At 40.2% G+C, this 23,971-nt stretch overlaps 1 protein-coding gene across 3 annotated transcripts in view; it reads left to right on the top strand.

Annotated features, from left to right (window-relative positions):
* Positions 1-23,971, top strand: part of LOC122807168 (sialidase-2-like) — a 307,506-nt gene that overhangs the window by 3,515 nt on the left and 280,020 nt on the right. For 2 of the 3 annotated variants that reach the window (XM_044078201.1, XM_044078202.1), the window contains exon 2: positions 9,012-9,088. The exons of the other annotated variant lie outside the window; for it this stretch is intronic. In XM_044078201.1, the coding sequence (XP_043934136.1) occupies positions 9,079-9,088 (10 nt within the window). In that variant the 5' untranslated portion in view covers positions 9,012-9,078. The remainder of the gene's footprint in view (positions 1-9,011; positions 9,089-23,971) is intronic. 3 annotated transcript variants of the gene reach the window in all.

Raw genomic sequence — 23,971 nt, 5'->3', positions numbered from 1 at the left:
ATACGGGTTATGAAGCCCGATAAAGGGGGGAGAGTTGGTAGTGATGTTTAATAGGATTACGATATTAAGATGAATGTCTTGCTTTTTGATGATACCGTTTATGAAGAACTATCCTTAAACTTGGTAAATATCTCTCATTATAAAACTGACTTGATATTGCAGGAATATGTGTGACCAATGATTGCTAGATGTTGGTCTCTTTGATTTTTTACTTACTAAATATCTTAGGGTGCCTTGTATCTTTGGAATTCCGAAGATACACAAAGATAGGGAAGAACCCCCCCCTTAAGACCAGTAGTAAATGCCAGTGGTTCTAAGACATGTTCCCTAGGGGAATACATTGACAGTGTTCTTAAGGATGTCCTGAAAGGTGAGGAACACATTTGTATAGATTCTTGGCACTTCCTGTGTAAGTTTAACAACTTACAATATGATGATAGAACGACATTTTTAACCATAGACATGGTCAATCTTTTCAATGTTATTCCACATTCTGTAGGCATTGAATGGTTTGAGGAGTTTTTATACAATAGTCATCTCTTTAATAATGACCAAGTGGCAGTTTTAGTAACTCTTATGGAGGTGGTCTTAAAGATCAATTTTGTTTTCTTTGAAGGACAGTACTTCCTTCAGAAAGTAGGGGTTGCAATGGGGGCCATTTGTGCCCCCATATTTGCAGACATCATTATGTTAATGTGGGAAAGAAAGTTTCCTTTCACTTCCCCATATAGCCACAAGTGGAGCCTGTCTTTACATTATATTGATAATTTTTTATTTTTTTTGAACAGGAGACCCTAAGGGCATCCAAGAGTTTTTGTCGTATATCAATGGTACTACTGAGTTTCTAACATTTATATATACACATAGTTTTGACAGCATTAATTACCTGGATGTGTTAATTAAAAAGGATTCAAACTCACAATTTTAACCTTTACAGAGAGCCTACCTGTTGTAATAGTCTTTTACACTATTAAAGTAACCATCCCATACATGTAAAAAAAGGTTTAGTCAAAGGCCAATTCGTAAGACTTGCACGGATGGTCAGTAAGGATGTTGACTTTTATACCCAATGTGACAGGTTGATGGAGATGTTTAGATCTAGAGAGTATCCATCCGACTTGTTAGAAAGGATACAGAACGAAGTTTGTACTAAAAGAGGGAGGGGCAGTATTGTACCTCTGTTGAATAACAATAGAGTAGGCTTGGTTCAGACTTAGTTAGAACTTTTTCCCCATAACAAGATGATAATGTTAAGGAGTATACCTGTTCTTTTGTTACTAGATTCTTTGTGGACCACCAGAGTATATGCAATATTTTACTGAAAAAGTGGGATATTTTTCAAGGGCAAAACAGAATGTTAGAAAAAAATGGGTTTAAGACCACAGTTGGTTTTTAAGAGAGGGACGGCGATTAAAAACTTGTTGGAAGGTGTAAAGGTAGTGTTCCTCCCCTACATGTAGCCTTGGGTACTAAAAAATGTGTTTTTTGTGCACAGTGTAGTTTTATTGCATACACTGACAAAATCAAGATTAATCATACTGCGAAGACTGGTAGAGTAGGGGTGAAGGCTGCCAGCATAGTCAAATAGAATTTGATACATAATTCTGGCATTTGTAAATATAAATGTAAAATACAGGCTTGTGTCTTAAATGTAAAGAAATGCTGTTTCAACAATGTGGCAACTTTGCCATCTACTGTAAGGAAAACTAAGTCAGGCATTTCTTATTGGTCCTTTGAAATTAAAATTACTTTGTCTGTTCCTTTGAAGTTAGAATTTGGAGTTGATGAGTCTGGAGTAAGTATCCTGCCTATAGTTTTAAGGCTAAAGTTAATGACCAGAATTTACATGTGGAATGTCCTTTATTGCTTTAAGTGTAAAATAATGTAAATACAGTTTCTATGTGGCCTGGGAACCAGGAAAGGTGTAAAAGATGATGTAATGTTTAGCAGAACTGCAGTTTCAATTTAAACAGTGAGAACCAGAAATTGTTAAGCATTTTTGTCTTGATATTCAACTCAACACTGCCTTGCTCTATGTAAGTAAGTTACTTTAGAAGTATGTTTTCTTGTAGGAATAGCTAGGACTATAAAGATTAGACTGTTTTTCTGTTATGTCAGAACTGTACTACTGAATTATTTTAAGTTTCTGTATGATCTCTGAACTGCACTGTGGTGTAGTAGTACTGTTTTGTGTTTTTAGTATTTATTATTAAATATTTTAAAAACCTTTTACCTATGGCTGATTTATGTAGAGATAATTAAGCTCTAGAGCACATTGCATGCTTATAAGTGATCCTGTAATAAGCCCTTCCAAAGCCTTAAGATTGCTTAAGTTGCATTACTATTGGATAATAATATTGTACAGTAATAAGTGGACACCCTTTTAAGGGCCTTTGGGTAGCTGATAATTATTAGCTGGTGGTGGCAGTAATTGCTCTTGTATAGTCTGGGTAAAGGGGCACAGTTGGAGAATCTGTGTCAGCCTTTCCAAGGAGTGTCTGTGCAGTTGTATAAATACTTATCTCAAAGTGTGTGTGTGTGTGTGTGTGTGTGTGTGTGTGTGTGTGTGTGTGTGTGTGTGTGTGTGTGTCAGCTGCTTAGGCGGGGACACGAAGCACTGGTTGGACAGAGAGGGTACTGGAGGTTAGCTGGCCAGCTAGTCTGGGCTCTGGACCCTATAGCTGTACTAGTGGGGAGTCTTATTGGGGAGCAAGGGAGCAACCAGCCACAGACTGACTGTGATCTCTGTGTGCACTTAAGGGAAATTGTACTTTACTGTGTGTATTTGTTATCCTTTCCTCTTATATGAGACTCCCTCTCTGGTGTTAGTGGTGAGGATTGAGGCTCCTTGATTGCTGGGCCAGGGTGTGGCCACCACATGTGGTTTGCAGTGGTGGGATCCACTTCACATTTGTGATGGCGGTGGATGTCCACACCATGTATTAATTAGTTGGCAAATACTAATTGGCTTGTAGTGGTGTGGGTAGAGTGAATCCTGTAGCTTATGTACAGTGATCTTTGAAGGTGTTTTGTACTCTAAATCAGCCATGCAGTGAATGCTCAGAGTTCAGATCACAATTGTTTTATTTCTTTTGTTAGCTTAGTTAGTCAGGGTGAGCAGGCAGCATGTCAGCAGAGGAGTATGGAAAGCTGACAAGAAGCCAGCTGGTGGAGATGTGCAAGGCTAGGGGACTGGTGCATGGAAACCTGACTAAGTCAGACAGCTGCATCAGAAAACAGCATCTAGGACAACAATCAGATTGGCAGTGGAGATACAATATCCTCGGAGAATGGACAGCTCAACCTTTCTGCGAAGGACAATGACTGGCAGTGGAGATGCAATATCCTCGGAGAACGGACAGCTCAACCTTTCTGCAGTGGACTTAAAAATCCAGCTGGCACTAAAGAGACTTGAGTTGGAGGCCAGGCATTTGGAGATAGAAGCCGAAGAAAAGGAGTGTCAGAGGAGGCATGAGAGGGAAATGCTAAAGGGAGTAACTGGACCCCAGAAGCACAACAGATCAGTAAATTTCTTCCGCACTTTAAAGAGGGAGATAATTTTGATAGTTTCATTCATATGTTTGAGAGGATATGCAAACAGTATAGTGTTGACCAAAGGCTCTGGGTACGGTTCCTGACCCCCTTACTCCATGGGGAAAGCTGTAACTTTTTTATCAAAAATGCCTGACTCTGTCTGTTTTGATTATACTGCTGTAAAAAAATGTCTTTTAGAATGTATTAAGCTAACACCTGAAATGTATAGGAAAAAGTTTCGTGAGCATAGATGCAAGGCAGATGAAAGTGTGAATATGTGAATATGTTGCTGAACTGATCACTTATTTTCATAGCTGGGTGAGTGGATGTCAGGTCACCACTTTTGAAGGACTGGCAGACCTTTTGGTGAGGGAACAAACCCTTAGCACTTTGCTTGAGGACATGAGGATCTTGTTAGCTGGTAGACAGTGTGCTACTTCAGAGGAGTTGGGGAAGAAGGGAGATCTATACCTGGCCGGCAGGGGAGCCCTGCAGAGGAAGGGGACCCCCAGTACTGCTCATGGGTCTAAAGGAACCCATGGTGTGCAGCACAGACTGCCCCAACAGAATCTGCCAGTAGCAGGGGAAGCCACTAGTCCAGGTGTACGACCAGAAGCTAGGGTTAAATGTTTTGAATGCAACCAGTGGGGCCATGTGGCATAGAGGTGTCCATGGAGGCAAGGTGGGGAACCAAAGGTGAGGGAGCCAGTAAGTGGGGAAGACAAAATGCCAATATTAAGTTGTTTTGAGATAACAGGGGTACTAAACCACCATCCTGCAGATGTTCTGAGAGGGAAGGATTTGGATAAGGCAGTACCATGTACTTATGCAGTTACACGCAGTGAGGCTAGGAGACAAGCATGTGGGACTGGTAGCCTGGGGGAGACCCAGACAGACTGCATACTTGCAGCCAGGACTGGTGAGGTGGTTACTTTAGGGAGTGAGCTACGCTGTAGCAGTGAGACTGAAGGTGAGACACAGCTGCTTGTGGGTACTGATGTTCCCTTGGACAGGGTAACTGCAAAGGTAGAGGTGAGTAGTAGTACCCAGGCTGATAGTGAGGCACCACTGTCAGAGGATGCCAGACATCCTGTGGAAGGGGAGCTGGGAAGGGTTACAAGGAGAGAGTTGAGACAGGCTCAGCTCTCAGACCCTACATTGCAAGGCCTGAGGCAGGTAGCTAGGGAGGCACCTGATTCTCAAGGAAAGGGGGAATCTGTATACTGGGACAAAGGGTTACTATACAGAGAGTGGACCCCTGAGGGAGGGCTAGAAGGTGAGAGAGTACAGCAGTTGGTAGTGCTTAGAGCCTATCATCTGGTGCTTCTAGCCATAGCCCATGATATTCCCTTTGCAGGTAATATGGGCATAAAACATACAAAGTGACATATTATGCAGAACTTCTATTGGGCTGGAATTTCCAGATATGTAACAGGGTACTGCAAGACCTGTGAGCAGTGCCAAAAGGTAGGCAAGGCAGGAGACAAGATGAGAGCTCCTTTGATGCCTTTGCTTGTGATTGAGGAGCCATTTCAGAGGGTAGCTATGGATATTGTGGGTCCTCTGAGTACCCCAAGTTCCACAGGGAAAAAGTATATCCTAGTGGTAGTGGATTATGCTTCACAATACCCTGAGGCTGTGGCTTTGTCCTCCATTGAGGCAGAGAAGGTGAAAAAGCTTTGTTAGAGATTTTCAGCAGGGTAGGTTTCCCAAAAGAAATACTATATGAAAGAGGTGCCATTTTCATGTTAGATCTGCTGGCTTGTCTGTGGAAGTCCTGTGGGGTGAAGCACATGAAAACCTCCCCCTACCATCCCCAGACCAATGGTCTTGTTGAGAGACTAAACTCTACAATCAAGTCCATGCTACTGCCATTTGCAGATCAGTTTAAGAGGGATATTTGCCCCATCTGTTGTTTGCTTACAGAGAGGTTCCCCAGGAATCCACAGGTTTTTTCACCCTTTGAGATGCTGTATGGGCATAGGGTGAGGGGACGTCTGGATTTAATTCGAAATGAGTGGGAAGGTGAGTGTGAACCTCACAAGGAGTCTGTTGTGGCATATGTCCTAAACCTCAGGACGAGGCTTGGGGAACTCATGGGCTTGGCCCAGGAGAACCTGGCAAAAGCCCATCAACAGAGAAAGGTGTGGTATGACAGGATTGCTTGAGCTAGAGAGTATGCTGTGGGGCAGCAGGTAATGGTTCTCATTTCTGTCAGACACAAGCTGCAAGCAGCTTGGGAAGGACCCTACAAGGTGGTAAGAAAGGTAAGTGATGTTAACTACATGATGGAACTGCTAGGCAGATGGCAGGGACACAAATTGTGCCATGTTAACATGATGAAACCTTACCATGATAGGGAAGCCCTTGTACTGAGCATTTGCAGTGGATTGCAGGAGGAGTCTGAGGGAGATCCGGAGACTGATCTCCTCAGTGAGGCTCGGGTCTGAGATGATCTGGGAACTGATCTCCTCAGTGAGACTCAGGCTGACACCTCAGTGGAAGGGGTAGCAATGTCCCAGCAGCTTTTTCCTACCCAGGTTTGAGAAATTTGAGCAGTGTTGCAGGAATTTGAGGACATGTTCACTGGGAAACCAGGGTGCACCGAGCTGGTGTAGCACCAGGTGGATACATGACCCCAAAGGCCTATTAGGCAGGCCCTTTATATAGGGTGCCTGAGAGAGTCAGACAGACTCTGAGGGAAGAGGTACAGGAGATGTTGGAACTAGGGGTGATTCAAGAGTACAACAGTCCCTGGGCCTCCCCAGTGGTGCTGGTGTCCAAGAAGGATGGCAGCACCAGATCCTGTGTGGATTACAGGAAATTAAATAGTTACACCGAGTCGGAGTTACAGTACCATAGCTACTGCTCCATAGACCTGACAAGGAAGAACAGGCCAGATAAGGTCATGTGGACCCCAGCAAGTGAGCAGGCATTTCAGAAGCTTAAAGAAGCTTTGGGAGGACCCCCTGTGTTAGCCAGTCCAGATTACAGCAAATATTTTGTTGTGTAGGTGGATGCCTCGAACCATGGGGTGGGGGCTGTACTTAGCCAGATTTCTTCAGAGGGGGAAGAGCACCCATTGGTTTATCTCAGTCATAGGCTCCAGCCCAGGGAGGAATGCTATGCAGCTGTAGAAAAGGAATGTCTAACCATAGTGTGGGCACTGCAGAAACGTCAGCCTTATCTGTATGGAAGAAAATTCACTGTAATGACAGATCACAGCCCTCTAACATGGTTAAACAGAGCCAGTCAGCAAAATGTCAAGTTGCTAAGATGGAGCCTGGGGTTACAGCCATATGATATGTCAGTGCAGCACTGCAGTGGAGTTAGCAATACCAATGCAGATGGTCTCTCAAGACAGGGAATGGGGTGAGGTACACACCGATAAACCTACCCCACTCAAGAATCGTTTCTCAAAGGGCACTTGAAAAACTACCTTGAGTTCTCTGGGGGGGGGGGGGTGTGAAGACTGGGAGAGTAGGGGTGAAGGCTGCCAGCCTAGTCAAATAGAATTTGATACATAATTCTGGCATTTGTAAATATAATTGTAAAATACAGGCTTGTGTCTTAAATGTAGAGAAATGCTGTTTCAACAATGTGGCAACATTGCCATCTGTTGTAAGGAAAACTAAGTCAAGCATTTCTTATTGGTCCTTTGAAATTAAAATTACTTTATGCCTATTCCTTTGAAGTTAGAATTTGGAGTCTCTGAGTTTTAAGTGCTAAAGTTAATGACCAAAATGTACACGTGGAATGTCCTTTATTGCTGTAAGTGTAAAAGAATGTGGCCTGGGAACCAGGAAAGTTGTAAAAGATGATGTAATGCTTAGCAGAACTGCAGTTTCAATTTAAACAGTGAGAACCAGAAATTATTGAGCATTTTTGTCTTGATATTCAACTCAGCACTGTCTTGCTCTATGTAAGTAAGTTACTTTAGACGTATGTTTTCTGGTAGGAATAGCTAGGACTATAAAGATTAGACTGTGTTTTTCTGTTATGTCAGAACTGTACTACTGAATTATTTTAAGTTTCTGTATGATCACTGGACTCTTGAATGGCACTGTGGTGTAGTAGTATTGTCTTGTATTTTTAGCATTTATTATTAAATATTTAAAAAAACTTTTACCTGTGGCTGGTTTATGTAGAGATAATTAAGCTCTAGAGTACATTGCATGCTTATAAGTGATCCTGTAATAAGCCCTTCCAAAGCCTTAAGATTACACTACTATTGGATAATAATATTGCACAGTAATAATTAGACACCCTTTTAAGGGCCTTTGGGTAGCTGATGATTATCAGCTGGTGGTGGCAGTAATTACTACCATATAGTCTGGGTAAAGGGGCACAGCTGGAGAATCTGTGTCAGCCTTTCCCAGGAGCGTCTGTGAAGTTGTAAAAATACTTCTCAAAGTGTGTGTGTGTCGGCTACTTGGGCGGGCACACGAAGTATTGGTTGGACAGAGAGGGTACTGGAGGTTAGCTTGCCAGCTAGGCTGGGATCTGGACCCTATAGCTGTACCAGTGGGGAGTCTTATTGGGGACCTAGGGAGCAACCATCCTCAGACTGACACTGATCTCTGAATTGAAAAGGCAAAGAACCAAACTCCAGATGAAGTAACCACATTGAAGCAGGATATATGAACGTAAAAACATGTTGGTTATACACGGCAGTACAATTGCATAAAAACTTTAATCTTCAATAGCAGAGAAGTAAGCGCTTTCACAACCGATAACAGTTGCTTCATCAGACTACATATAAAATCAAACATACCCATTTTATATTTGTGGTGCAATACAAACTGTCCAATCACTGAAATGCTAATTAACACTTGAAAAACTTAAAAGGGTAAGTACATATTTGTGAAAATGCTTGTAAAAAATATATATCTATATACATCTAGGAAATATATATACACACATATATGACCAACCTACAAGTCAGAAATTAATAGGCATATACATTATACTTATGAAATTTTATATATAAAAATTATATTTAAAATATTATAAATTCAGTGTTTCAAACTCCTTGATTTGAGGACAGGTTTAAGCGACATCCTGCTATTCAAACCAGGAGGTCTGTCAGCATTAAGCAGCAGTATCCACCTCTGCTCAGACTGTGATCTCTGTATGCACTTAAGGGAAATTGTACTTTACTGTGTGTATTTGTTATCCTTTCCTCTTATATGAGATGCCCTCTCTGGTGTTAATGGTGAGGATTGAGGCTCCTTGATTGCTGGGTAAGGGCGCAGCCGTCACACATACCACCATTAAAGCACGAGAGAAGTACTCGTGTAACACTCGGGGTTGTTTATGCTGACCTATGTTCAGAATGTAGGGGCTTTTACATTGGAAAAACTAAGAGAAAACTTAGAATATATGAACATGTTAGAGCTATTAGAAACCATAATCTTAACAGATGCGCTATTCAGACACACAGAAAAATATCTAACACATGGTTTTAAATTTTTTAGTGGTAGAAAGAGTACCCCAAGATCCCCGGAGTGGGCCATGAGAAGATTTACTTGAATTTAAGGAACTATGTTGGCAGGTAAGACTCGACGCACATGTATATCTTGGGTTAAATGACGGTTTGAGTCTAAGCAGCCTTTTAAAACTGCTTTCCTACACGGTCTAATGACTTTTTTTCACTGTTTTATACTGTGCTGTTAAATACAACAAATATTGATTAGGATATGGATTTTTTGTTTGAAACAATAGAAACAAGTTAGGAAGGGTTTTACTTTAAAGTTTAATTGATTCTGTTTGATGTTTTTGATCAGCATTCTTATTGAATCTTGTCTTTTGATCTGCTTTTTTTAGACGTGATGTTCTCTAAATTCTGTTTAAATACAATTTACTTAGTGTGTTAATTGTTCTGAAGAAGTCAACTGCTGCATGCTGACGAAAGCGCTAAATAAAGTGAGGTTTAGTTCCAAGGAGGTGTTCTTTTCTGGTTTTGGTTTCTTGGTTGTGTATTCGCTTTGGTTCCTGGTGTTTGTGGAATTCAGATAAAGGTTCCAAGAAGAGTCCACTTTATTCTCCACAGCAGTATGTTGGATCATTGAAACAACAGAAAGACAACCTAAATCAGTAATAGTATAGCGGGAAATGCATGTGGCTTGCAGCCCAGGAGTTGCCTAGAATTAAATTTCCAGAAGTACTTCAACAGAAATGGTTTCTTCCCAAATGTGAGTCTTGCACCCCAGTCCAGTATACGGAGTAAAAAACAGAAATACTATCATTCAGTTTCATTTTAGGGTTGCTACCTTTTCAGATGTCCAAAGTGGGATATTTTTTGTGGAAACCTGGGTTTTAGCAGGAGAAACTTTACTCATAGCCAGTGCAAAGTACAGAACTTCAATTTCTGTCACTGATTTGGGCAGATATTCTGTTGTAGCAATGATACAAATTAGTGCTGTGGAGAATAAAGGGGTCTGTACTTGGAACCTTTAATTGAATTCTCAAGGAAGCTACATGCAGGCACTGACAGCGTATACTGCTGTTACTTAATTGACTCCGCCCACTGCCAGTGCAGTCAGGGAATGGTGCACCCTAAACTGAAAGATTAAACCTTCATTGATGAGCTCAGTCACAGTTCTGCAAATTATTGTTACTGAGCTCATCAATGAAGTTTTTAGACTACTAGTTTTCTGTTTTTTATTTTTTCTTCAACACTCATGTTGGTGAGGTTGGAAATAGACAGATTCCTGTGCTTGTTCATTTTTTTTCTAAACTGAAATATTGCTACACTTAGGTTATATAGACCGATGTTCATCATATTGATCACAACTACAGTAGCCTTAGCCATATGGATAAGAGTCGACCAGCTTCCAAAGCTGCAGGGCACTGTCCATGCGCCCAAACTGTCATTCAGCTCGAGCTGAGCTGACTAAAAACACAGGTTTGGGCTCCAGGTCCATTATAGCTTTCTTCCAGCTAAAGAATACACTCCTCTCAGGCTTTTGTGGATTAGTGGTTGGCTTGTTTTGTCCCTTTGCTGGGTAGATAAGTTCCTTTTGGGGAAAATCCTTCCATTAAAAATGTTTATTAATGTTTTCCTATTCAAGAAAATTATTGTAAAACTCGGAGTTTGTATTTTAATGGACTGTCACCATACAGTATTGTACTTTTAAATGAGATTACTCTTTTTTTCCTCATGCATCTCCCGCTTTAAAAGTTATTTAAAGTAATTGTAAACCCTTTTTTATTTGACTTCTTAGGTCCTTTAAAGTTAGTTTTACTATATTGTTATGTGGAAAAAGTAATATTTAAAGACTTTATCGGCTTTTGCTGTTTATTTTCCCTGAGAAACAGGCACCATTTTCCAGCTTGACCATGGAACAAACTGCAAGTCCCAAAGATCTACTTCTTTCAGGCACAAAATAAAAAAATTAAGCTATCAGCCTTTGCCACCATAGCAGGCTAGAAATTTGCCTCAGCCACAACCGAGTGTCACTTATGTGGCCTTTTGTTGTACTGGAGACCATTCATCTTTTACCCTGGATCCCCCAAAGTAACAGCTTCAGCTGTTATGGACCAGGGATTATCCACATTCTCTGTGGCTGTTTAGGTCCCCTAAGTGAGCAAGGGAGAGCCCCTGTTGTCAGTCCTGGAAGGGGGAACAGAGAAGGGTTCCCTGTTTTGTCACAATAGTGTGCCTATCCCTGAGGAAGTTGCTACTGCCTGTAATAACAATATTTGCCCCATTTTTCCTGTTAAAAAGAAATGGGAAAACTAATTATATCTGTTCTTTCTCAAATTTCCTTAGACAGAAGTAGTTTACTCTGTCTGACTCGGGGTTTAATTCAGGCTATTCATCCTTCTTATAAATTAGTTTCTAGTAAAAGAAATAGGGATATCTTTTTTTCTGAAAAAGATTCTGAATCTGGACAGGAAGATAAAGGGACAGATACAGGGTTTTCTCCTTAGATTTCTGATTCCTACTCAGAGGAGAGCTCAGTTTCTTGCCCTCCTGGGGAGGGTTTTTTCTCTGCGATTATTTCTAAAATGCGACAGTGTTTTCAGTGGGAGAACACTTAAGTTTCTCAGGCCCTCAGAAAATACTATGAGCTGTTACTGAAAGAATTTCCAGAACGTTCACCCATGCCTCCAGTTCTGTCAGCTTTGGAGGATGTGTGTTACTGCCTGCAATTTTCCTGATAGCCATCTAGCTGTCAATAAAAAGGTAGTTAGGATGTATAAAGTTTGCACAGCTTTTAAGTTTTTATACACTCTTCCCAGACCTGATGCAGTAGCTGTAGCTTTATTTTATTCTACTTCTGCTAAGCATTTAGTTAATTTTGATCCTACTCTTTCTGATAAGGATAGGAATATGACTGATAAGTGTGGGAAAAGTGTATGCTTCTGCAACTTTGATTTTCAGAATTTTTAATTGTCAGGTTCATATGTTAAAGTTTGTTCTGACTAATTGCGCGAGTGTAAGGAATGTTTTGTCTGCAGTTTCTTCTTGTAAGGAAAAATCTCCAAATAATTTTGTTTTTTTCAGTTGTACAAATCACTATTCATTGTTTGCAGTATGTGTGACTCAGTTTATGCTTTCTCCATGGTTATGGCCACTGATACTGTTTGGAGGAGGTTTGCCTGGTTGCATTCTCAGAACCTCCCAGATGGTGTTAAATTGAGATTTTAAATTCTTCTTTGGAGTGAGGTGAAAGGGATAAGTTGGTTCAGGGAATCTCTTAAGATTTTCAGCCCTTCTTTTCCAAAATTTCAAAGGGATTCTCTAACTGCTTTTCCAGTTTTGGCAAAAAACAAGACAAACAGTCTCAACAAAATGCAGTTAAAGGGCAAGGGGTTCCAAAAAGAATTCTGAAAATCAAGGATATTTCAACAAGGCTGAATGACTGCTAAAAAGATCCCACCCTGGCAGACCCATTATCCTTCTAGAAAGTCGGAAGCTCCACTTTTCTCTTTGGTAACAGTTTCAGACAAGTGGGGTCTGAAGATCATTCATTACAGACGGCAGTGGGAGGAAATCCCCCCTTGCCAGGGGATTGTTTGTTTTATTGATTAATTTTTTGTCTCATTCACCAGACAAGACTCCTTTATTTCCATCACGTCCTTCATCACATGCTGTCACAGGGAGTGATAGAACCAGTGTTTTTTTTTTTCAGGGATGTTTTTAGTGACAAAGAAAGAAAGTGCTTGGAGACCACTTCTGTATCTTTTTTTCCTACACCTGTTTGTGATAGTACCCAAATTCAAAATTATGCCACTTGACAATGTTATTATATCTTCTTCCTCATCCAGGTTTCCTGGTAGAACTAGATTTATAATCGCATCCCTAATCATCCACACTTCAGGCATTTCTTTGATTTTGTGTGTCTGGATCACATTACCAGTTTTCTGCCTAATTTTTTGGACTAGCCACTGCACCAAGAGTGTTCACAAAGTGTCTAGCTCAAGTTATAACTTATTGGAGGCTACAGAGTATCCATATTTTCCATATTTAGATAACTTGCTCATATTTACAGAATCTTTTTTTTTTTTTTTTTTTTTTTACAGTGTCATGAATCTTTCTGCCTTGGTTGAGAGATTTATTACACAAGCTGGAATTCCAAGAGAACATTCAAAAGTATTTTTTGACTCCATCACGCAGAATATGTTCCCAGGGTTTCAGCTGGACATTGAAGTTCATGGAGCTTTTTTCTACAAGCAAAAGATAGATCCTTATCTAGATCTATTTCTTAAGGTTTTCTACTTAGACTTCAGTCACTGTGAGGGAATACCTGAGGATTTTGAGTCTCATGACATCTGTGATTCTCATGATACCCATGGCAAGACTTCAGATGTATCACTAAAGACAAACATAAGCACATAAATATGAAAGAGATGTTTGCCCTGATCAAGGCACTCAACTCTGAGTCATCTTTGGTCCCTATGACCGCTTCAAGTTGTTACAGACAATCACAGTCATTTGGTTCATCAACAGTCAAAGGGGAACCAGGTTGTACCCCCTTTATAGACTAGCTATGTTAACTTGGGATATACCTTCACAGCACATCCTCACTCTACAAGTGCCTTATATTCTATCAGAGCAAAATCGTGTTGCAGATGAGCTGAGCAAGAGCAGGGCAGACTCTCACGAATGGAAATTAGAGCAGGGGATCTTAAAAGAGTTGATCCATCTATGAGGAGTTCTTCAGGTATTTGCCTTCTCTCTGAGTAATCAGCTGACAAGTTTCTGATCTAGGACTTCATACAAGAAGTCCTTGAAGACAGGTGTGTTTTCTTTTATTTGGACATGTTCCTGTAAGCTTTTCCATTCTTTCCACTGATCTCCGGGGTACTTCTGAAGATTCATAAGGAATCCCCCCAAGCTCATTGTGGTGACCCCTCTGGTCCAGGCAACAGTGTTTTTTTCCTTCTTTTGGAAGTGGCCAGGGGCAATTACCGTAAGCTTCCTCATAGTCTGGATCAAATCAGACAAGAACAGGGATGTTTGATACACCCAACCCCAGTCAACTTCAGTTGACTACCTGGATGTTACGGTCTTATTTTCCTATAGGCACCTGCTTACTGAGGATGTGCAGCACGTACTAATGGAGGCAAGAAAGCCTGCTATTAAAACATTATATATTAGTAAAGGTTTTCTAGTTGGCACCAACACATTACCAGTACCCATTCAGGGCTAGTTGTTCTCTGATTTTACAATATTTGTGTGAGTTACTGTCCTGTGGCCTTTCTGACTCCTCTGTCAAGGTTCAGTTATCAGCCATTTTAGTGTGTCTGTCCATGGATCCTCCTCTTTCAATGCAGTCTCATGTCAAAATGTTTTTCAAAGGGGTTTTGCATAAGAGGCCTCTGAGAAAACAGGTGGCCCCTCCTTGGGATCTTAATTTTGTGTTAGAGAGGCTAATACTTTCTCATTTTGACCCAGCTTTGTAACATGGAAAACAGTTTTACTGATTGCTTTGACCTCTGCAAGAAGGGTATCCGAGTTGCAAGCTTTTATGTTTGGACAATCCCATCTCATTTTCCACAGAGACAGGGTTTCTTTGAGAACTAATCCTTCTTTTATGCCTAACCTGGTATCTGAGTTTACAGAACCCAAACTATTCATCTCACTGTTCATTCCTGAATCTAAAAATGAAGGAGAAACGATGCATCATTCTTTGCATATTGACAGTTCAGGAACTACCTTGACAGAACTAAATCTTTCAGATCTTTGCATCAGTTATTCATTTCTTGTGAAGGTAAGAAGAAGAGACAATCCTGTGTCAAAACAGACTATTTCCAATATTTATCTAAGCCTATTACCTTTCATTATACTCACCACAACAAAACTATTCCAGGCGGAGTCTTGGCACCCACTCAACCAGGGCCTTGTCTTCATCCATGGCTTTTTAGAAAGCATTGGATTCTAAAAGTATTCTAGAAACTGCAACTTGGTCCTCAGTACATAGTTTTACAAAGCAGTATAAGCTTCTTTCTGTCAGACTTTGCTAGAACCATTCTGTAGGGGCTCCAGGACCCTTCCATCTCCCATATGTAGTAAGCTAGGATAATCTACACATAAAGCTAAGACTGCTGCAACACTGGTCAATATAATGAACATAGTTCATACTATACATTCTGCTGTTTGCATTTTAAACAACCTCCTTTACTTCACTCAACATTACTCACCGACTCTTCCTCTGCTTTCCAGCTCTGTACTGCTAAACTCCAATGTTACTGTCTCTCCTCACCTTTTCATAACAAATGTTTCACTGCTCTCATTTTTCAAATATGTCCCCACCCACTCACCTGCTCCCCCAGCCCTCAAATACTATCGGCTTTTTGTTAAACTATCACATCATCTACTTTACCCCTTAACTAATATTGAATTATGTAAAGACATCCACCCTAACCCTGGCCCCCCTCACCCCCCCTATCCACCACATCTTCCCATGACCCTCAACAACAACTCAAGCATTCCACCTTATATCAAATCAAACAAATCTGATCTACTCCTAAGAAATATTCTTAAACTTCATGACTTCCATACTGCCATTGCTTTCTACTCTCCTGATATTGCTATTGAAACTGCAACCTGTCTCAAGCCATATATTAAAGACCAAGAGATCTTACCCTCTGGCTATAACATCATTCACCTTGACAGTACTAAGAAATATGGTGGAGGTGTAGCTATCTTTTCCAAAGACACCTACAACCTGGAACAAATCAACTGTACCCTCAGACCTCCCCAATATTGAACTAATTGCAGCATGTCTCATAGTAAACTCCCACAAAATTCTAACCATCATAGCAACCTACCTCCTCCTGGTAACAACTTAACCATAATAGAAAACCTACTGTACTGGATATCAACTACATTCACCCAGGAAACCATTATCTTAGGTGATTTCAACCTAGATTGGTTTACATGTTCATCTGATAACCCCTCTAATTTCATAAACTTTATAATTTCACCAAAACTGTTCACTCTCCAACCCATATAGATGAACATTCTAACAAGCAGTCCATCCTTGACTGGATTCCCATTAATAAATCTATTTCTTATCATACTGCCAGTTGACTTCCAGACACCCTTGGTGCATGCACCTACTTTCATCCTCGGAAAAAAATTTCACAGTCCCAACAATATCACATTCAAACTCATTCACAACAAGAAAAACTTTTCTCCTCCTTCATTTAACTCCCTTCTCCAGCAATATGACTGGAGTCCTGTAAAAACACTCCAGTTCGATCTTGCAGTCCAATGTTTTAACAATACTTTTCTGACTATACTTAGTAAATTGTTCCCCGTTAGAAAAATTTGTACCAAATCCAAACACTTACCTTGTCTAACTAGCAGCACCAAAGTCTTACTCAATCTGACAAAGTCTGGTCTACTTACCTACCACCTAACAAAAACACACATCAGACTTCCTAATTTCTAAACAACTACAGAACCAAGCTAAAAACAGATTATTCTTGACAAAAAATCTTTTTCCTCAAATCCCAGCAGAAGCATACACACAACCCCTCAAAATTCTGGCAAAGCATTAATTACCTCCTAAAACCTGGCAAATTTTCCACCCCATCCTCTACCAGTTCAAGTGCCGTAGATAGCCTAGCCTCACAATTCAGCTCACGTTTCATCAACTCTGTAACATCCCTCGTACAAAATAATCCAAGTGTACCTCTAACCATACTTATTCCCATCAATTCCCCTAATTCTTTCACAATATTACCAGTCCAGACTAGCTATATCAAAATGCTTCTTACTAAACTTAAACCCTCATCCCCTGCTGCTGATCTTTTCCTAAACAAATTTTTAAAGCTAGCTGCTTCATCTATCTGCTATCCTGTATCCATTCTCATCAGTTGTTCCATTTCTAAGAAGTACATCCCCACCATCTGGAAAATCTCTCGTATCATATGTCTTCACAAAAGTGGCCAATCCACTGACCTCTCCAACTACCATCCCATTGCTCTGCTCTCTCCCCTAGCAAAAATCTTAGAAAAATACATCCACCTTCAACTTCTTGATTACTTACTAAGTAACAACATGCTATCTAACATGCAGCATGGATTTAGACCCAAACACAGCACCAGTACCACCTTGATTAGTTTCATCAACATAGTGAACCTCCTTAAAAACAAAGGCGTTTGTCTCTTCAATCTTTCTAGACATGTCAGAAGGTTTTGACACTGTCTCCCACCAAAAACATGTCAACAAACTTGGTGCACACAACCTGAGTTCCTCATCCTTTCATAGTTATCTCTCCAATAGACAACAGTCCAGCAAATGGGCTGAAATCCCCCCCACCATCTCATTAGGTGTTCCTCAAGGTTCTATTTTAGGCCCCCTACTTTTCACCATATTCACTAATCACCTTCACACTGCCACTAAGTTCGCCACCATAATCCAATATGCAGATGATACCACCCTCATCTGCTCTGCTCCCTCTACCCCTGAACTTCAGGAAAAATCACACAAATCACTGTTAAGACATGGAAACCTACATTGCAGACAATGAACTCGTCCTCAACCCAAAAAACAACTCATGGTTTTCACCTAAAACATATCAACCTCTAAACATCCTCCACTTATTTATTCCTCCTACCAAATTGCTATTGAACCAGTAGATCACACCAAACTCCTTGGCATCACACTAGACAATCGACTAAAATGTTACAAACACATAGTAATAACTATGAAAAAGTTCATATAAAATTAGGTCAACTTTATAGAGCTAAAGCCTATCTCACAAATGCTCCCAGACTAACCACAGCCAAGTAATTTCTTCTCTCCATTCTCCTGTACTCATCCCAAATCTTAACTAATTTACAAAAGACTGACCTAAACCTCCTAGAAACATGCTACAATAAAATAGCTAAATTTGCTGCCAACATACCCTACAGGGAGCACCACTACCTAGCCCTGAAAAATGTAACTGGATTGAGCTAGCCAATTTACTGAAACTAAACTAACTCACTGTTGCCCACAACATTTTAACCGAACCAAATTTCTGCCCAGCCCTAAAAGAAGCAGTTCAAACTTATACTAACCTCAGAGACCCTTGATCCTCTAAACTCTTGCTAAAAGTAACAAAATCTGCAAACAATTTTGGTGACTCACTGTAACAAAGTTTTTAGGTCTTTGAACATATTACCCCAACACATATTTAAACTTAATGTCACCACCAAATAAGTCTAAGAGAATATCTCAGCAACCACTGGCTCTGTCCCTGCTCCAACCCTGACTAGGGATCCTACTTTTTTACTGCTTCTGATATCTGATAACTACATTACATGCTTTCCAATTTTTAGTCTACTGATCTTTGAACATACTCTAGGTGTAATGTTTTGTACCCCAATCTTGCTCATAGCTGTCTGTATTGATTCTATATCCGTTATTTTGAGGATGCATTTTGTTGTACTGTTATGACCTGCCGGTTTGTTTTCTCTCTTATTTTTGTACCTTTTGTACTTCTGTTCTTGAATTACTTTGTATAACTGTTTGTGACTTTTTTTATTAGTTTGTAAAATTTTATTTGCTTCTTTTATTACTTTGTAAAACTTTTATTATTGCATATGTATGGAGCTTTTCTCCTCGGGTCTCTGCTGAAAATGGGCTTTCAGCCCAGTTGGACACTTACCCATTGTAGAACAATATGTGTGCTGTATATTTAAGAAGCATTTCCAAGTGTGGCATGTGCATATAAATAGCAAGCACATGCAGGCAGCAGTTCCATTTTGAGAGAGCAGCCAGAGTGTGAACATGTATGACTGTGGTAGTTAGTCTGTTAATACGTTTATCTAAGTTTAAGTTACTAAGCTTCAATCCTGATGTGTTTGTATATAATAAAGCTGTTTGAACAGAACCCACAGCTGTTTGTCTGTTTTATCTTGACCAGATGAGTGACATGGTAACAGAACCAGGATTCAGGGGACTGCTTCTTCAATCCACAAGGTGCAGAGTTAACAGTGAAGGCATATTGAACAGACTAGGTGTATAAAAAAAAAAAAAAAAAAAAAAAATGGCCAGAACAGAACTACAGGTAACCGAAACTCGCACAAATTATTTATTTTATAAGATAAAGAATATGGAGCATTCAGAGGGCACAAAACACATTATTAATTAAATGAATAGCACAAAAAGGTATTATTAGTCGAATGAAAGGCACAAAACACATTATTGATTAGACGAGATGTTCGGAATTACGATATTTTATAAAATTATCACAAAAGTTCATAAGGGGTTCAGAGTTGCCTCAGAGTTGCAAAATGAGCATGTTTAAAATAAAATGAGCATGTTTAGAGTAAAACGAGCATGTTGAAAGTAAAATGAGCACAAGAAACGTATAATCAGTATAAAAAAAGAGGTTAAATGGGCATAATGAAAATAATAAAAGGGCAAATAGGGCAAATTAATCACCATCCTTAAGACACAAACAGTCCCTCTACCCTTAGGCAAGCCTGTACGTAGTGCCTGTTGTGTATTAAAGGAACCGTTAATAGGAATGGCCACAGCACCCAATGGACAGCGTCCCTGTCCTTAAAAACGTCACAAAGTATGAGTAATAGTTAATCTGCTTTAACTTATTGAAATCTTATTTTTGTCTAAACTAGTGATTTATGTTAGGCAAGGTAGCTGCAGTGAGTATGATATTACTAACACCCACAGCCAAAATCACCAACTAATAAGAAAAAAAATCCATGACACTGCCAAAAGATACACCAGCCGTTTATTACATCAAAGACATACTGAGTGCTTTCACCCATCATTCCGTGGACTTCTTCAGAGTAAAGTGCCTGGAAAACATGACTTATACGTTCTTTTGCGAGACATTGCAAACGGTTTGGAAAGAAAGTTTTTCTCTGTTTCTAACCTCACCCAGTAAATTAATAGTACCCCCTTGTAAAAAATGACTAGCAAGGTAAGGACTGATATCTAGCTACTTGGGCAAATACCATTTTTCCCTTTCTTAAATTGTATTCACAGATTGTTTTTCTTTGGGAATATCCTTTGTTTCTGGTGTAGCCCCGCTCTGTTCGCCCTCGCTTCGCACGGCCTCACTTTGCTTCCCTCCCACACCCATTCCTACCCACACCCATATCATTTTCTTTATACCTAACCACCTATTTCCTCCCACACCTAAACCCCACCCACCTGTTTTCCACCTCTCTGTAACCCCCCCTTTCGGCCACCCAGCATGCTCCTATTACCTTCTCCCTAATCTACTTTTCCTATATCAGAATTTACTATACCGCTCCTTCCAGGCTACCATTAATCAACCAACCTGTCTCAACTCTTTGCTCCTAAATCACTACCTTGTTAAGGTCTCTTTCCTTTACCTCCCACCCCACCCATATTTACTGTTCCCACTTCACTATGCATACCTCAGTCCTCTCTACCCTACTGCTGCTTCCACTATTCCTCCTACATACTGTTACATCACCTTCCACACCTTTATCTTCTTTTCATAAAGATCACACCTACTCACATACTAATGAATTCTCCTACTCACAGCTACCTATAACTATCTGTCTCTGTTTCTGTTTTTCCCATCAACACCCAACTCAGCAAAATAAAAATTCTTCCCTCCCACTCACTAACATCTAAAAACAAAACAAAGTATACTAGATACTACCCATTAACAGAGAAAACTCAATGCTACCCTACTAGACTAGTCATGTCAGGTGACATGCATCCAAATCCTGGACCCATCTCTAACACTGTCCCTCTCTTAAATTCCTCTCCAAACTCAGGCCACTCTTCCACAACAAAGAAACAAATCTCTTTTTACTCTCAGTACCCAAGGCATCCTTAACAAAGTTAGCCATTTTCATGCATGGATATCTAATCACACCCCAGATATTATTTCAGTAACAGAAACCTGGCTTAAACCCCATAACATTGACAAAGATACTCTCCTCCCAAGCTATAATATAATCCACCTGGGCCATACAAAAAAAAAAAACGGTGGTGGAGTCGCTATTGTCTACTCCAACTACCTCACTATCTCCCATCCCATGCAATCTACCCCATCCTTTACTCCTGCTGAAATACTGGCAGTTAACCTTAAACTCAATAACTATACTACCATTACCATAGTAGCCATTTACATTCCACCAGGTGATAATATTCACCTGCTGGAAAGCATTCTCTCCTATTTCTCTCAAAACATCCTTAACAAAACCATCCTCCTTGGGGACATAAATATAAATTGGCTAACCTTCAATAACCCTTGCTCCCCACATCATATAAATCTATATAGATTTACTCCGCTAATCTCTCAACCAGCCCATACAAATAACTCACTCTCCCAGTACCCTCATAGACTTGATACTTGTTTGAAATCCCTCTAAATATCACAAACCTGAAACACTTTGATTCCCTGAGTGACCACTCACCCATAAAAGTGCTTGGGTATACTAACCATCTCTCTAAACCACACAGATATATCACCTGATGCAATCTCTCCAACTTCAACCCAGAAACATTTAAAACTCTCATCTCTAGATTTAACTGGGACTTCCTCACCCAGCTCTCACTTGATGAAGCTGTCCAAGCTTTCAACTCAACTTTCCTTGATATCTTAAACTCAATAGCCCCACTCCGAAAAATGAGGATAAAAACAAATCTATCCTCTTGGCTATCAAAAACTACTCTCACCCTCATGAAAGCCAGATATAGCACTTGGAAAACATGTTTGCAATCTAAAGACCCTGACCTACAAAGATTTAAAGAACAAAGAAGTCAGGGAAAAACTCAATAAAGAGAAAAAAGTATTCTACTACACCCCCCCCCCCGGCAACTCTAAAATCTGATCCAAAAAAATTCTGGAATGCAATAAACCATAAACTACATCATGGCAATCCTACCTCACCCAACCCATGCCCTGACAAATCATCAGACGAAACTGCCAGCACATTTCAACACCTACTTTATTGAATCTGTATCCAAACTTTTTAACCCCAACCTTTCTAACACCAATGCTCCCAACTGCCCTGAGCCTTCTTCAACTGCTATCTCTCTTTAAACACTTCTCCCTCAAACCTGTTCCCACTACCTACATCAAAACCCTGCTGTCTAGGCTAAAACCATGCTCTCTGTCCGCTGACAACATCCCGTCATACTTTCTTCAGATAGCAGCTCACTGTGTTGCTCTGCCCGTATCTATCATTATCAATCGCTCTAGCTCTGAATCCAAACCCTACACCCCACCTATTCATAAAGGAGGTAACTCCTCAGAATCTCTAATTTCAGACCTATTGCTGTCCTCTCCCCCTCTCTAAAGTCTTCGAGAACTGCATACATCCACAAGTTATGGAGCATCTCTTACAAGAAAAACTGCTCACTCCTACACAGCATGGTTTCTGACAAACATAGCACCACCATTGTTGTCCTGTTCTTCCTTAGCACTACTTCTTTAGCCAGAGATGAACATAAACCACTGTTTCCCACTCTCTGCTACTGAACAAACTGTCTAACCTCAATTTCTTCCCAGACACAGTTACATGGTTCTCCAGCTGTCTCTCAGACTGCAGTCAGTGAGATGGCACTCTGCACTGTTTACTCCCCTCCCAATAAAAATGGGTGTCCCTCAAGGATCCATTCTCGGACCACTGCTTTTTAATATATTCACTAACTTACTCCATTCCGCCTGTCCACATTCTTCCATAGTGTAATACGCTGATGACTCTACAGTGATAACCATAGCCAGTTCTCCCTCTGAACTCTTATCTGCTACCCAGTCTTCGTTTAATTCAGTGAAGACATGGCTGTCAAACAGTCAGCTCGTCCTCAACTCTAAAAAACAAAATGACTACTCTTTCTCCCCAAAACAGTTAACCATATCAAATCTTCCTTTTCCATAATGTCACTTAACTATACCCCTATTGAAGTTGAATCCAGCACAAAACTCCTCGGTGTTAACATCGATGATCAGCTAAAATTCAACCTTCACATAAATAATTGTATCGGGGGAAACCCATCAGAAACTAGGACTTGTATGCAGAAACAAAAAATTTCTCACCCATGAAGCTTAAATCACTCTCGCACACACTTACCTTCTACCCTGCTTAACATATTGCTCCCAAATTCTCACTAATCTAAACTCCTCTCTACTAACCAAGCTTGAGTCAACATATCACAAAGTAGCTAGATTTGCAGCTCAACAAACCTATAAATCACTACGGTCTCTTTCTAAACCACCTAAACTGGCTTGAACTACCTCACCTATTCCTCCTCTCACAGCTTCAAACCATACACTCAATTCTATATCAGCCAGCCTACTGTCCAGCTCTATGTTCTCTCATCTCCCACTATTTCCCTACAAGAAATCTCTGGATCTCGTCCCAAGATCTGTTATATATTTACAATCCCAAGTCTAAGTCAGGGTGCAGCTTGTATAGCTACCATCCCAATATACCATGGAACAAACTCACTCTCTAAATCAAAACTCTTACACATCCCAAACAATTTAAATTGGCCACAAAATAGTACGTTAAAGGGCAATGTACCTGCCACTGCTCTTACCCTCCCTGAATATATTCAACTAACTAACATACCCCTCTTTCTCTTCTCTCGCCACTGTCTCCTTGTACAACCAACCTATACTACCTTTTGACCTACTCTTCTTCCCTCCTCTAGTCACCTCTGCACTTTCCTTTTCCTTAGTTTCTCTATAATTACCACTTAAGACATTTATACTGCTCATATATAACATTTGTAATACAGTGCGGTTGCTCATTTTCTTTTGACTTTACTCATGTTAAATTTACTGCCTTTTTTCTTAAATTACCATGGAAATGTTAAATTGTTTGCATTATCTTACCTTAAATTGTTTGTATTAATTTGGAACTTTTCTCCCCGGGCCTCTTAGCTCAGTCAGACATTCCCGGTCAACAAATGTAAAATAAATAAAGTATAAGAAAGCAAGGTGACTGCATGTTTTTTGGCAAACAACTCTATTTT

The sequence above is a fragment of the Protopterus annectens genome, chromosome 7.part0 (genome assembly GCF_019279795.1).
Source record: "Protopterus annectens isolate FY-2018-M chromosome 7.part0, PAN1.0, whole genome shotgun sequence".
NCBI lineage: Eukaryota > Metazoa > Chordata > Ceratodontiformes > Protopteridae > Protopterus > Protopterus annectens.
The sequence above is the reverse complement of the archived record's forward strand: the minus strand, read 5'-3'. Positions and strand labels throughout refer to the sequence as shown.